The following is a 15,176-nucleotide window of genomic DNA, read 5'->3' as shown; positions in this document are numbered from 1 at the left end:
ACTCAAGTTTGACTCCAAAACTTGAGCGGTTGAGGGGTCTGGGCTCCGAAATCAGATAATCTGAAGTCAAATCCCACTGTGTGGTCTACTAACTCTGTCACCTTGGGTGAGTTTCCTTATCTTCTTAGACCTTAGCTGCTTCCTCCATAAAATGGACAGAAGTTGTAGGGAAGATTCAAGATAAGGATCAGCGTAAGTGCTGAGTAAATACTGGCTGTTTTTATCATTACTACTGCTGTTGTTAAGTTAACCACACACTGTTCTGATCTCACTGAGGGCAAGGGCTGTCTCTTACTTACTGCTGTCTTTCCAGAGCCCAACACCACGCCTGACATATAGCAACTACCCAGAACTATTTAACGGGTGGCATATCATCCCTGTCCTTTACCATTTACATGGTCAAGAGCTAATGGAGTGGTAGATAACTGATCCTTCTTGGCTCATTTGATAGATGGGAAAACTGAGCCCAGAGGGGGCAAAGACTTAGCAAGTTGGTGGCAGAAACAAGACTAGAATTCAAGGCTCCTGCTTTGAAATAGGTCAATCCTGCCTACCCCTCACCTTCCCCATTTAATTAGAACTTTGAAAGCAAGAAAGCTCTGGGAAGCTGGGTGGGTGCCACCCTCTTGCTGCCAGTGTTTGGGATATAGATCCTGCCTGAAGGAGGTTGGCCAGTGGAGCAAAGATAGAGCCAAACCCACACAGCTGGTCTGTGAGCTGCAGGGAGAGAAGACTGTGTAAGGCAGGTGATTTCCACACTCACAGCAAGAACTTCAAGAAGGAAGAACTTCATAAGGAAGTCTGCTGGAGCAGGGACAGAAGGAGGATTCAGGGAGGGGAGAGACAATGAAGACTGGCAAGATGGATGCCCACATAGAAACAGAAACTCGTGCAAGAGGCTGGTGATAGAAGTTTAAAGTCTGACTTGCTCAGGGCTCTCATCAACCACTCAATATGACGAAACTATAGGGACAAGGAAGGAAGTTCACATCGCCAAGCACCTTTGGTATGTGAGACAACACCCTCGTAAGTCACTGCTATGCACTCAATATGAACCCCCAAAATTCACAGGTTGAGTCCCTCATCCTCAAGAGGATGGTATTCAGAAGCAGGGCCTTTAGGAGGTGCTCATAAACAGGATGCGTGCTTTTGTAAGAGACATGAGAAAGATGACTTCTCTGCTTTCCACTGCATAAGAACACAGAGAAGATGGCTGTCTACAAACCAGAAGAGGGCCTTCACCAGGAACCAGATTGGCTGGCCCCTTGACCTTGGACTTCCCAGCCCCCAGAACTGTGAGAAATTAAGTGTGTCTTGCTTAAGCCATCCAGTTTTCTGTTCTGTTACAGCAGCCCGTGCAGTCTCTAACACTCATAAATGGGGTTCATTACAGCAGCTCCAATGTATAGGTTAACTCCATTTTTAGGTGAGGAAACTGAGGCCCGGGTGGTTCCTCTGGACACACTTTCTGGGTCCAAAGCTGGGTGTGTTCTTTCCACTCCATTCTGCTACTTTCTGAGAAGTTTTTCTTACAATGCTGGCTTCACTTTAAGTTTTCTCATCAATTAATGGAGTACCTGCCTTAGAGGATTTCCCTGATGGTCCAGTGGTTAAAATTTTGCCTTCCAATGCAGAGGATGCAGGTTCAATTCCTGGTCGGGGAGCTAAGATCCCCCACGATGCAAGGAAACTAAGCTGGTGTGCCACAATTACTAAGCCAGCATGCCTCAACTAGAGAGAAGCTGAATGTCACAACTAAGACCCAACACGGCCAAAAATAAACAATTAAAAAAAAAAAAGAGTTTCCAATTCAGAGAAGACCTCCCCTCCAGAATTAGTGAGTCTGACTATATGAAGAGTCAGAAGTGGTTTCTACTTGGTGACAATTAATGGGAAGGAAGGTGGACAGAAAAGGCATGTAGAAACTTCTGTCTCTCCAGGGCAACATAACAAGGTAAGCTTTACAGAAGAATCCAAAAGAGAGAGATAGAGAGAGAGGGTGTGTGGTGACGTGTGGGACAATGGCAGCCAAGGAAGAAGTAAAGGGTGGGGGGAGGAGGAGGGAATGAGATGGCAAAGGGAGCACGGAGGTGGGCAGACGTGAAGACCGCATGGGGTAGGGAGGACGACGCTGGGATGAGAGCCGAGAGCGCCTAATAGCCAGGGAACACAGGAAGGCAGGAGCCTAGGGGGACTGACTGGGACGCTTCTGGGAAAGACGAAGAGGAGTGAGACAGGGAATGGAGGAGGTATAAGAACCTAGGGAAGCAAATAAGTAGCGAGAGGATTGTATATAACTACAAGAGGGCTTGTCCTGTCTCTTCATTTTGCAAATGAGCGCACCGAGACCCCGATGGTCATGAAGCTAAGTCAGTAGGATGGATGGAATGGAGTCAGGTCCAGATTCCCAGCACAGAATTCTTGGCATCAGTGGCTCCTACACTTGGCTGCACACGGATTTCCCAAGGACCAAGGTATAAATAAAGATTCCCAGGGGGTCTCCCTGTTGGTCCAGTGGTTAAGACTCTGAGCTTGCAAAGCAAACAAGCAGCACATGTTCAATCCCTGGTCAGGGAAGTTACGCGTACTGTGCAGCCAAATAAATAAAATAAAACTGAAAAAAAAAAAAGATTTCCGGGTCCTAACCCAGCACTTCTCAGTCAGACCCTATGACAATAGTTCTCTAGTGTCTGTGTTCCCAGGGTAATGCGGCCAGCTCAGCACCAGCTTGGCAAGTGACCTACACTCTACCCCTCTGAGACCTGGGTAACAAAAAGCAACAATAACTAAGCAACTGAGGGGACAAGAATGACAATTTACATGAAAGTCTGAGGAAGGCAGGCTCTGCCTGTGATCAGCTTACATGACTTCCAGACCAGCCCTGTCTGGGTCTTCCCTGGTGTTCCAGTGGCTAAGACTCTGCACTCCCAATGCAGGGGGCCTGGGTTCATTCCCTGCTCAGGGAACTAGATCCCACATGCTGCAACTAAGAGCTCCCATGGCACAATGAGCCCGGCATGAATAAATAAATTAAGCACACAAATAGACCAGCACTGCCCAACAGAAATACTAGCCACAGATGGAATTGAAAATTTTTCAGATACTAGATTTTCTAGACAATATTTTCTAAACATCCTAGAAATTTATGGCTTTCTAAAATTTCCAGCTATATTAGTAAAACTCTAATGTTTCAATTTACATCAAAAAGAGTAAAAAGAATCAGGTGAAATTAATTTTAATAATGTATTTCACTTAGCCTAATACATCCAAACATTATCACTTAACATATAATCAATATTAAAATTATTGAACTATTTTATACTCTTTTTCTCCATATATAATCTTCAAAATCCAGCACACATTTTACCCTTAAGGTACATCTCATTTCAGATTAGCCAGTTTCAAGTGTTCAACAGCCACATGTGGCTAGTGGCTCCTACACTGCACAGCACAGAAAATTATTTCCAACACTGTAGAAAGTTCTGTTGGACAGCACTGGTCTAGATTGGGGTTGGCAACGCTTCAGAGTGGCAAGAAAATACTTCCGCACCTTTTCTTGTGACATGAAGGGGGTGGTAATCAAAAGGGTGTAAAAGAAACATTCTTGTGTCTTTCTAGAAAACACTGGTTTTCTTCATCAGGGAAGAGGACAAAAGGAGACCTGCTGCTTGTGGGGGCCTTTGAAATGGATTTATTTTTCAGTGAGGTATAATGTGCAAAGTCAGTCAAGTACACAAATCTAAGTGTGAAGCTTAACACATTTTTATATGTGTACACATCCACGCAGCCCTCCCAGTTCAAGACACTGACACTTCCAGCACCCTCGAAGGTCCCCTTGTGGTTCTTCCCTGTAAATGCCACTTCTCAGCAGGAACTGGTATTCAGACTTTGAGCATGTTTAGTATGGCCTGTTTTTGAACTTCCTAAGAATGGACCCATTTATAAGTGTCTAACTTATTTCACTCAACTCAATTATTATAGATCTGATAAAATTCAGTAAATTTCTAGAGGGGCCTCACCAGCTTCCCCCAAGTTCAGGCGGGAGACCTGTCTGCTCTAGCACCATTTCCCTCCTGTTATTCACCAAGGCACTGATGGCCCAAGAGGAAAGAGTAAGGATTGAGGTCCCCTCAGATTCTGGCCCCAGGTGGCCTCAGAAGAGTTTCCAATCTAGCAAGACAGATGGGATGAAGGACTCTGGTCCTCATATTCCTCCTTGGCATCAACTATACTTCAATTAAAAAAAAAAAGTAGGATTTCCCTGGTGGCACAGTGGATAAGATTTCGCCAGCCAGTGCAGGGGACGCAGGTTCAATCCCTGGTCCAGGAAGATCCCACATGCCACGGAGCAACTAAGCCCGTGCACCACAGCTGCTGAAGCCTGTGTGTCTAGAGCCCGTGCTCCGCAGCAAGAGAAGACCAAGCACTGCAGTGAACAGTAGCCGTCACTCTCCACAACTAGAGAGAGCCCATGCAAAGCAATGAAGACCCAGAGAAGCCTAAATAAATACAATTTTTTTAAAAGATAAAAAATTTTATCTTTTTTCAACTATAAAAGATAAAACTACAATTTTATCTTTTTTCAACATTCAACTATACTTCAATTTGTAAAACTTTCCTTCTTGGCGACATCTAGTGGCTGGTGATGGAGACAGAGACTTGGGGACAGGAATATGACGTGGGCTGGGTAGGACTTTTTCTGACTTCCAGCTTATAGGCAATGGGCCAGTGAGGTTTTGCTTATCTCTGTCTATCCCACCTTGGTATCCACCCGTCCAATCCTCTCTCCCCTTTTCTCACCACTTCTGGATTTACTTTTCTGGGTCTGGAGCCTAAAACCCCAAAGAAACCAGTCTTCCTTCCCCTCTGTCCTCATATCAAATCTAGGGGAGCTATTTCTTCCCTTTGAATCCAAAATCAGGAAGCCTGGGGGGTGGTGATCAAAGCTGTGCTGGAGACCCAGCCTCTGGGTGGGTCCTCACATGGAAATGCCTCTTGGAGGACCCTGTTCTCTTCTCTGTCTCACAGCTACTGAGCCCCACGAGCCTCACCTGTGGCTTCTTGTCCCTCTCCTCAGGGGATGGGTCTGTTTCTCTGTAGACGACGGCTTTGGTTACCAGCATGTCGGGATGCTGCAGTTTGGCCTCCTTGATGGCCAAAGCCAGGGCCTGGAGGAAAAGAAGAGCAGGGTGAAGAGCCAGAGCGCACTGAATACGGGTGAGGCCACAGAGACCAGCAAGCCCCTCCAGTGCACAGGGACGCTCCCACAAGTTCATGGCAGAGGGTGGAGCTCAGGTCTTCTGGCTCCTTCTGCCTCCCATTCAGTGCCCCTTCCTTGGGGGCTTCTCCTCTGGACAGGGTCAGCAGGAAGTGGACATCTTCTCTGCTCACACACGCAGCCGTCCACAGGTAACCCAACACGGGAGGGCCGGTGGCCTGGGCAGTGCCACTGGGACCCACGCTCCCATCCACATACCTGGTCTTGATCGACATCTTCGTCCCCGGTGATGATGATCCGCTTCTCAATTCTCGTCTCAGAAAACCCTCCTTTCACAGTCTGCAGAGGGAGAGGGAGGCGGGTTCAGCCTTAGGTCTGGCTGGGGCAGCAGCCTCGACAGGGGACAGAGTCAAAGCACCCCTCAAGGGCAAAGCTGGAATCAGCAGTCGCCTTCTCTCCTGGCTCCCTTGGTTTTTCCCTTTACTAGTTTTGGGACTTCAGACTGAACACCCTGCCTGGCTGCCACTGCTCCCCCAGCTACCAAGCTGCCCTCTCTAGCTCTTCCAAGCTGGGCTTGAATGCTGTGGCCCTCACCCTGGTGAGCTGCCCTTCCACCTTCCTGCCTCGGTACCTCCCGAGCAGCAAGTTGGTATCTCTCATGGTTCTGGGCCTCTCTGTCTTGTGCTGACCTTGTGTGTGTGACCTGGCCTTGCTCACTAGGCTGGGGCTCTTGATGGTAGGGGCCGTTATTTTTGTTCACCTCTGCATCCCCTCCTCCCCCATTCCCCTGCCCCACCTGGCCAGGATAGGTACTAAAATGCGGATTTGTTGAATGAAACACATGAATGAAATGTGAATGGTGACAAGGTTCTCCTTTAAATGACTTCCAACAACACTAGAAGAGAAAATTGCATGAATGATACTTATACATAAGCTGATAGCTGCCACTGTTTTCTGAAGGGGTGGGGCCTGGGAGCAAGCTTAGAAGATGGGGGAGGACTTAACTGCTTAATATATTAAAGGTAGGTGGTGGCGGAGGGAATGCCCAGCTGGAGTCAGGAGTGGACAGAGAGAAGACGGCTCCCAGGGCAGAGTGGATGGCTCCCAGGTGGCAGGGCCAGGAGAGACTTTTGAGCTGTATGCTGCGGGGTGTGTGATGGAACCCCTTCCCATAAACCTTTCAGTCAAGTCATCCTTGCTCACTGATGCTTTTGGTAGGAATGGGCTCTTTCTGGGGACCATACTGTGTGTGGCAGGGGGCAGGGCTGGGGTGGTCTTGCTTATTAAGGGCTAGTGCTGTCTACCAGATTCCTCCTTCGATGCTTGAACGGAACCTCCCACTCAGCTTGGCTCCCTGGCCTCTCTCCTTCAGGACCGCATCTGTGCCTTGGGCTCCCTCCTGTTCTTCCTCCTGGCCACTCAGGCATGGACACAGTGGTGAGCGGGTCCTCAGCCCGCAGGCCCCATCCTGTAAGTCACTGCTGACCCACCGGGAAGGTCTTCCTCCTCTGGCCCCGCCCCTTCCCCTCCTCTGGCCCCGCCCCTTCCTCCAGGAACCCTGCTCCGCCCCCTCCACGCCTAGTCTCTTCCACATCTCTCTTCTTTCTCCCGTCTAGCTGCACATCCTAGTGGACCTCATCTCCTCTCCTTAAACCCCTTTTCACTGGGTTCCTTCCCACTTTAAAAACCTTGATGGCTTTCCATGGCTCTCAGACTCAGACCCTCTGTTGTCACCCCTGTCCTGGGATTTCTCTTTCTTGTCTCTGTTCTGCTTCCCCCTCCCTCAGTTCAACCTAATTTCTCACAGTTCCGCCCCTACAGGCTTCTTCCTGGCAGAGACGGCTTATCTTGTTTCTCCGTGTGCACTGTTTGCAGCCCCTCCAGCAGTCCCTAGCACAAAGGTAGCGTAAGGCTGACAAACTAACATTTGCTCAGAGAATGAATAAGCGAACACACGGTTTCTGCTCCCATCTTCCACGTGGCTTAGAACGTCTGCCTCCTCCCTCAAGAGTCCTCCCTGGCTTTCCAAGACCGTGCGCAAACCCCACCTTTTCCAGAAGCCCCTTCCTCATTCTTGGAGCCTTCCTTAAATTGCTCCCTGCTAAATCCCTCTGGCACTTAAGCTCCATGAGGCACAAACACTAGGGTTCACAATGTCTTCCAAGGAGACAGTCCCATCCCCCCAGCCTGGCCGTCAACAATGAAGGGCAGGTTGGTGCCTATGATGCTTAGCACAGAACAAAGTGCACAGCACTCCAGAAACTGGAAACACTGCAGTCTTCTCTATCCACGTCACAGGGCAGAGCTGTGGCGAGCTTCCGAGCCCCGCGGCCAGGCTGGGGGCACACGGGGTCCTGCTGCTGCTACTCACTTTGGTAACATGGGTGGTGGTGGAGGTGGAGAGGGTTTCCGCGGTGGCGCCGTAGGTGCTGGTGAGGACATCTTTCCCGATGATCTGCAGAATATAACCACCACGACCCCACCCCAGGGGTCAGGTGAGGGCGCTGGGGTCTGCAGGATGGGGCGGGGGCGGGGCCAACCAAGGGAGAAGTGGGGAAGGGGGTGGTTCCATGAAGGTGAAGTCTGGAAGCCAAGATGCTTTGAGTCACCAAGTCTAAGAACTCAGGAATACTGGAGTCTTCAGAATGCTAGACCCATGAAATTCTCAAACCCTGGAATCTAAGATTCCTAGAACCTGAGATTCCTAAGGTCTTGAATCCTAACAAGACCCTAGAATTTAAGAATCCTGGCCTTTGAGAAGGATGAACAGAGGGATCCCAGGGCAGAAACAGAGCACTCCTCATCCCCCATGCTGTCAGGGTGGGGAAGACGCTCTTTCTGGGACTAGATGATGAAGACGACAGATCTGGAGAACAGAGGCACTGCCAGAGACCTCTCAGTGACAGACTCAGGCTGCTGAGGGTGGAGCAGGTCCAGAGTCCAAGCCTCTGGACTCCTAGTCCATTACTCCTCCTGGTCAGTAAGGACAGCAGATGCCAAAGAGCTGTGACGTTACAGGCATCACCAAGGGGAGGGACCAGTTCATCCCACTCTGCTGCCCTACTTGTACGTGGGGGGTGGGGGGGGGGGCAATGGACGAGACCCTGACCAGGGAGCCCTGTGGGCATCCGAAGGTGATGCCGTTTCCTAGTGCTGTCCTTAAAGGGGCGGCCTCCCAGGCTCCACGCCGCACTTGCCTTGGGCCACGTGTGGACCCACGTCCACAATGCTCTGTGTGGAGTCCCCTAGCCTGAGCTGGCCCTGCCCACTTACCGGAGAAAGAGAACGGATTTCCGTGGCCACCGTCTGTGGGCCTGGGATCATGGCAGCTGCCCCCTTCCCGGACTTGAGACTGTTCTCCTGGGGAAACAATAGTGCTCAGATGGCCAGGTCTCAGGTGGGCGGGCCCCCAGGATGGCCGGAGCACGTGACCATGGAGCTCTCCCAGCCACAAGGTTGAATAGTGACGTTAGAGGCAGAGAGCTGAAGGCATCATTCAGTTCAGTCTGCTCCTGTTCATCCCTTGCTCACTCACTCAACACACACGCTTACACACTTACACACCCACACATTCAACAAATATTTACCGAATGCCTGGCATTAGGAACACTGTGGTGAACAAGACTCAAGACTCAATGTTCTCCCTGTAAGTACTAACAAAGGAGTCGAGACATCCAGGCCCTGCCATGTTCCAGCCACGTGACCTGGGGCAGACCCACCTGCACTCTCCAAGCCTCCTCGATTCACCTACATAAAAGGACCCTGCAGTATACAGGTTCATCAGTGGCAACAAACGTCCCACTCCAGTGGGAGATGTTGGTAATGAGGTGCAGGTGGGGGGTTGTGTATGTGCTGGGGGGCAAGGGGTCTAGGAGAAATCTCTGGACCTTCCTCTCAAGTTTGCTGTGAACTTAAAATTGTTCTAAAAGAATAAAGTCTTAAAAGAAATTTTTTTAAAGGGAGACCCCTGTCCCACTTGCACAGGGACATTATGAAACTGACAGAAGATGAAAGGGCTTTGCAAACAGCAATCTGTCAGGTAAATACAGGAGTACAGGCTGATACTAACAACATGACAACTACTGCTTTCTGAGTGCACATGAGGTGCTAGGTATTGTGCTAGGGATGCATGGTCTCATTTAAGCCTCTGAACCACCTAGGAAATTGTTTTAATATTCCTGTTTTACAGGTGAGAAACTGGAAGGTCAGGGAATGTTAAGTGGCTTGTTCAAGCCCCCGTACAAGTGAGTGACAGAGCCTGGATTTAGATCCAAGTTGGTCAGACTCCAGATTCAACACACTCCTTCTGCCATGCCCCTCTGCCCTTGAACCAGCTCTCCTGGTCCAGCCTTGGGATCTAACTCCTAGATATTCCTGGAATTGGAATTACTGACCCACACTTACTCCAGTGTTCTTGCCTGGGAAATGCCATGGACAGAGGAGCCTGGTGGGCTACAGTCCATGGGGTCGCAGAGCAGTCAGACACAGCCTAACGACTAAACGACAATGACTGGTGGGAGCCTCCATCTCCCACTTCCTGCACCACCACAGGGCTCAGCCTTGTCCATCCAGGGGCCCAGAGCTGTGTCCACTCTGCAGCTCCCCAGTGGGCTGAGCCTCAGGTCTGGACTGTGCATGACTGATTCTAGATCTGGACCTCTGTCTGCCAGGGGATGGGTGAGGACAGAAGCCCTCTGCCTTCGCCCCACCCTCCCCTGATCTAGCCCCAGCTGTGGGTAACCTGGTTACCTGGTATTCTAATCACAAGCCACTTTCTCAGAGAGCGTCCCAGAATGTGGCTCAGCAGCAGGCCTGAAAAGGGCAGCCTTCTGGGCTTCAGGCTTCCTTTCTCCCAGCCAGGGAGACAGCCACTAGCCCCTCTGAATCCTCCCATCCCTCCAGGCCTTCAAACCTCTACTTCCTCTATGGATCCCTGTTTTCTAGCCAAGCCTCACCTCCACCTTCACACTGCTGGGCACACAGGTCGTTCCAAGCAAGGTGCCAGCTACTCCACTTGCCTTTCCCAGATCTCCAGCTCACCAGTCACCTCTCCTGCCTCAAGGAGGAGCACCCCTTCTCCATGGCTGGGGCTACACCCCCATTTCCACGCCAGGTCCTTCCTCCCCAGACTCGGGCCTCCTCTCCATCCCGCTCCACTCCCCCCACTACTCTCTCTGAGACGCCTCGGCTACTCAAGCCTTCTATGGCCTCGTCAAAGCCACAGTCCCCTCTCCCTTTATCTGCAGCTCAGATCTTTCTTGAACCTGAGACCTTTAAAACCAACTATCTCCACGACATTTTCCCCTGGAAATGTCCCACAGGCACCTCAGGCTCAATCAGACCCCAAATGGAATTCACTGCTTCCCTCACCCCCAACACATACCTTCTGCTGAGGAGCACCCTCTGCTGTGCTCCTCGTTGGTGTAAATGCTTCTCAGACTTGAGGGGTATCACCTGAAGGACTTGTGAAAAAATAGACAACTCCCACACCCGGGCTCCAACCTGTAGTTTTCGAGTTGTCTGGGGTGGGGCCTGAGAATTTCCTTTCTAGTAGATTTCCAGGGCGACTGAGCAGCCTCACTGGTCCATTTTTCTTCCCATCATCTGAACGTCCAATCAGTGACTAAATCCTGCCTCCAGACAGCGTTAACCCCATCCCCCTGGTCAGCCTCCACCACCTCTCACTCTGGCCCTGCCCCAGCCCCTAAACTAGTTCTCTCCCTGCTCTTTCCGTCTCTCCCAGCGGAATGTAGGCTCAGCGCTGCTGTCTCCCTCCGCGCTGGATTCGCAGTGCCTGGCTTTACACTACCTCACACACCGTGGGTGTTCAGTAAATATTTGCTGCAGGAAGGAAGGAGGGAGGGAGGGTAGGAGGGAGGAAGGATTAGAGGGAAGAAGGGGAAAAAAAGGGATGCGAGCTCCCAAGGGAAGGAAATTTGTTCCAAGAATGTTCCACACAGGTTGCTAGAGTTATCTTTCTAAAACACAGAAACACATATTTGATGACACCATGCCCCTACTTAAAAAGCTGAAGGGCTTCCCTGGTGGTCCCAGTGGCTGGGAAACTGCACTCCCAATGCAGGGAGCCTGGGTTCGATCCCCGGTCAGGGAACTGGATCCCACATGCTGCAACTAAGACCCGGCACAGCCAAATAAATAAATAAATATTTTAAAAATGGAAGTGAATCTCCATGGTCTCCAGAATGAAGTGTGAACTTCATACATGACATCTGAGGCCCTTTCAGCCCAGCCTTCCTTTCCAGCCCCTTCTCCTCCTGCTCCCCGTCCACACACTTGACATCTCACTTCCCTGACCACTTCCTTTCCCTAAATGCTCCACTTTTTCACATCTTTGCCTTTACACCTGCTGTTACCATGACCTAGGAAACCTCCTCCCATGACTGCCCCCTAATTTTATCCTCCAGGGTAGCTCAGATGTCACTGCCTAGGGAAAGCCTTCCCAGGCTCCTGCAGTCTCAACCCATGCCCTGGGCTCCCTGGGAAAGCATTATTACACAGTTCCCTGAAGGCAGGAAAAAATAATGGCCACTCTTATTTACAGACCACTTACAGTGCGCTAGGCACTCTTTGGAGGGCTTTACATAGATTACCTTAGTTTAGCCTCATCTCAACACTTTGGGGATATACTATTGTTCCCCTCCACCCCATTTTCCAAGTGGAAACAGGTCTGAAAAGGTTTTGGGTAACTTGTCCAAGGTCACCCAGCCAGGAAAGTGGGAGAGCCGGGCCTTGTTCACCACTGTGTGCCAGGACCTAAACGATAGATGTGCCCGTGATTATCACTTGGACGAGTGAGTTCTAACAAGCAGTGTCTTTTCTTCAACTCTATATCCCCATTCCAGGCAGAGTAGAGACTAATACATGTTTTTAGAACAAATGAATGGATGGATGGATGGATGAGTAAATGAATGATGTAACTGCCTGCTCACCATGGTACAGATTTACATTTAGCCCGAGGACCATCCTGACGCCACATGGCAAAGGGTTGAGGGGAGAAGAGTAACAGAGTGACCCATGGAGAGTGTGCAAGCTGGTCACTGGTTTAGGCTTATGTATCTTAAAAGTCTTTATTTACTCAAAACCTTCCTATGGAGTAGCCTAAATTAATGTATAATTTTCTTCCTATGTGTGTATCAGGAGTTTGGCAAGAGAAAGCATTTGAAAACAACCTCCCCCAGCTCAAGACAGATCCAGCCCGGGCACTGATGCCCGCTCAGCCCCAGCCCCAGCCTCACATGGGCCACTGTTCACAACGGTCAGAATCGGGGAGCAGAGCAGAGCAGTTGAGGTGGACAGTGGGGCTTCCGGACCCAGAACACCTGGCTTTGACCTGGCTCTAGCATATGTTTGGTGGTGTGACCTTGGTTAAGTCACTTTACCTCTCTGAACTTCATTTTCCTCCTCTGTAAAGGATGGAGGAAAAAGAGCATCCACCTCACAGCTCTTTTCTGCCCCCCGAGGGTGCTGCATGGAGTCACAACCTGTGGCTGAATGCTAGCTGTGCTGTGTCATCATTTGAAGAATCTGATGTGATTCTTCAGAGCAGAACCACAGGGTCCCTCAGGACTTGAGCTTCTGGCTTAAAGTCACCACACGCCATCTACTGACCAACGTGAGGAAGTGGCCTGGGCCACCCACAGGTGCCACGAGGGTGGATTTCATCCAGGAAGGATTTTATCAGCACAATCCTTCCGTGTTGCTGATAATCAGTTACTCAGACAGTAGCATCCTCTCTTTGTCCCTGCCATAGCTCAGATGGTCCAGATGACTGAAACTCAGGGATGCCACCTCCCACATTATTCACTTTGCAAAACTGAGATCTCACAGGCTATCCTGTGGCAGCTACGGGCCAGACTTTCAAACTTCGGCTCTGTGTCCCACGCCTGACACAGTGAGGTGGATGAGGGCTTCCTGCCACACCTGGTGAGGTCGGCTTGTTATCTGGCTGTTTCAGGGGCAAGGGGCTGGTCAGAGAGGCAAGTCTCAGGTCCTACTTACCATGGTGGTTGATATGGTCTCTGTGGTGATGGAGGGAGGAGTTGTGAGGAACTCCTTCCCTCCTGGGGCAGTCCCATCAACCTGGGGGCCAGAGGAGGAGTTGTTAGAGGGGTGGGGGGAGAGAGGAAGAGTACCGAAAATGACTGCAGCATCTGCCACCTGGGCAGGAGGCATCCCCAGGTACCAAGCGGCAGGCAGTGTGAGCGAACGTGGGGAGGGGGATGTCCACACACCATATGCATATGTGTGCATGCATTCAGTTGTATCTGACTCTTTCTGCGGCCCCACAGACTGGCCCGTCATGCTCCTCTGTCCATGGGATTCTCCAGGCAAGGATACTGGAGTGGGTTGCCATTTCCTCCTCTGGGGGATCTTTCCAACCCAGGGATCGAACCCACATCTCTTCTGTCTCCTGCATCCACAGGCAGGTTCTTTACCACTAGCACCACCTGGGAAGCCCTATCCAGACACAGACCAAACTACAGACGGGCCTCAGGTCATCCCAGGTCACGGGTCCTCCAGCTCATTCAGATTCTTTTATTTCACAAAGGGAAAACAACCCCAGATAATTTGAAACATTCTATCCAAATTTCAGAGCCTGCGTTCTTTGACTGAGGAGCCCACTGCTAAGGATTCACCCTTCAGATGCATACTGAAAGTTTTACCAGGGAGTCTGAACAGAAAAGTTCATTGCAGCATCAGTGTTAACTGCAAAAGACAAAAACAATCACAGGTCCATTGATGGGAGATAAATACATGCTAAATCAGGATCCACTCCTATGTTGGAATAAGGAGAGTGAGGTGGGTCCACATGGGCCAACAGGGAGGGATCTCCAGGGTAAATATTAAGAAAAAAAGGTAAAATGTAAAAGAGAGAACAATCTCTTTTGTGTAAAAAATTTAAATATCTAGAGATGTAAGCACATATGTTAGTATATGCATAATTTTTTTTCTGGGAAGAATCACAAGAAAAATTTCATTCTGTTCTGTTTGAATTTCATAACTGTGACTATTTTGTTGTTATTTTGTTATAGGAGCTGTGGGGCCATTTTTAGTTTTCTACTTCTCTGCATAAAAACAAAGCCAACACACATTACTAAAACAAAACAGACCAGTGGAGCAGCTTGCCCAGGGTCACACAGCTTGTCAGAACTCGAAGGTTTTTACAGCTGCACTAGCCACCTCAGAAACCTCTATGCATGTTATCAAAGATGGAGAAAAAGTTCGGGAAAGGACAGAGTTGCCCACATCGTGTAGATTTACATCTTACTTTAAGTTCTTGAGACAAAGATTGGTCTCCAGGGAAAAAGAGCCCCAGCACTGCAGTTCCTCTGGCCAGCAAGAACCAAGAGGAAATCTACCAGACCCTCAGTCTCCCTTTTCAGAGCTTAAAAACGAAAGGAGCTGAGAAAATGCACTGTAAGTAATGGATCTGTGTCTGTTTGCAACTGCCTCTCCAGGTTGGGCTTCCCTGGTGGCTCAAACGGTAGAGAATCTACCTACCATGCAGGAGACCCGGGGTTCAACCTCTGGATTGGGAACATCACCTGGAGAAAGGGATGGCAACCCACTCCAGTATTCTTGCCTGGAGAATCCCATGGACAGAAGAGCCCGGTGGGCTATAGTCCATGGGATCGCAAAGAGCTGGACACGACTGAATGACTTAACACTTTCTCCAGGGTACTAGGTATTTTTACATCTTGCTGAGCCAAATAACTTATCTTTTTTTTTCCCTCAGTTTGTTCATTCTGTCAGTCTGATGTGGAACCCCCATGCATTAAAAAAAAAAAAAAAAAAGACCCCATGTGAGCAGCTCTGATTAAAGCTGAATTGGGATCTGTCTTCTCCCAAAGCAGTCCCTGGGATAGCTCAAGAAACCTCTCCAACTCCTTCAAGTGACCCATCGTCACTTGATAAGACCCATTGTCTTATCCATGTA

At 49.9% G+C, this 15,176-nt stretch overlaps 1 protein-coding gene across 23 annotated transcripts in view; it reads right to left on the bottom strand.

Moving 5' to 3' along the window:
• EPB41L1 (erythrocyte membrane protein band 4.1 like 1) overlaps positions 1–15,176 on the bottom strand; it is a 176,317-nt gene that overhangs the window by 3,996 nt on the left and 157,145 nt on the right. For 21 of the 23 annotated variants that reach the window (XM_070801594.1, XM_070801597.1, XM_070801595.1 and 18 more), the window contains 5 exons: positions 13,238–13,318; positions 8,492–8,578; positions 7,590–7,673; positions 5,477–5,557; positions 5,052–5,168 (listed from right to left, as the gene is read on the bottom strand). In XM_070801594.1, coding sequence (XP_070657695.1) covers positions 5,052–5,168; positions 5,477–5,557; positions 7,590–7,673; positions 8,492–8,578; positions 13,238–13,318 — 450 coding nt within the window. The remainder of the gene's footprint in view (positions 1–5,051; positions 5,169–5,476; positions 5,558–7,589; positions 7,674–8,491; positions 8,579–13,237; positions 13,319–15,176) is intronic. The other 2 variants (XM_070801593.1, XM_070801610.1) reach the window with 1 other exon arrangement.

The sequence above is a fragment of the Bos indicus genome, chromosome 13 (assembly GCF_029378745.1).
Source record: "Bos indicus isolate NIAB-ARS_2022 breed Sahiwal x Tharparkar chromosome 13, NIAB-ARS_B.indTharparkar_mat_pri_1.0, whole genome shotgun sequence".
NCBI lineage: Eukaryota > Metazoa > Chordata > Mammalia > Artiodactyla > Bovidae > Bos > Bos indicus.
The sequence above is the reverse complement of the archived record's forward strand: the minus strand, read 5'-3'. Positions and strand labels throughout refer to the sequence as shown.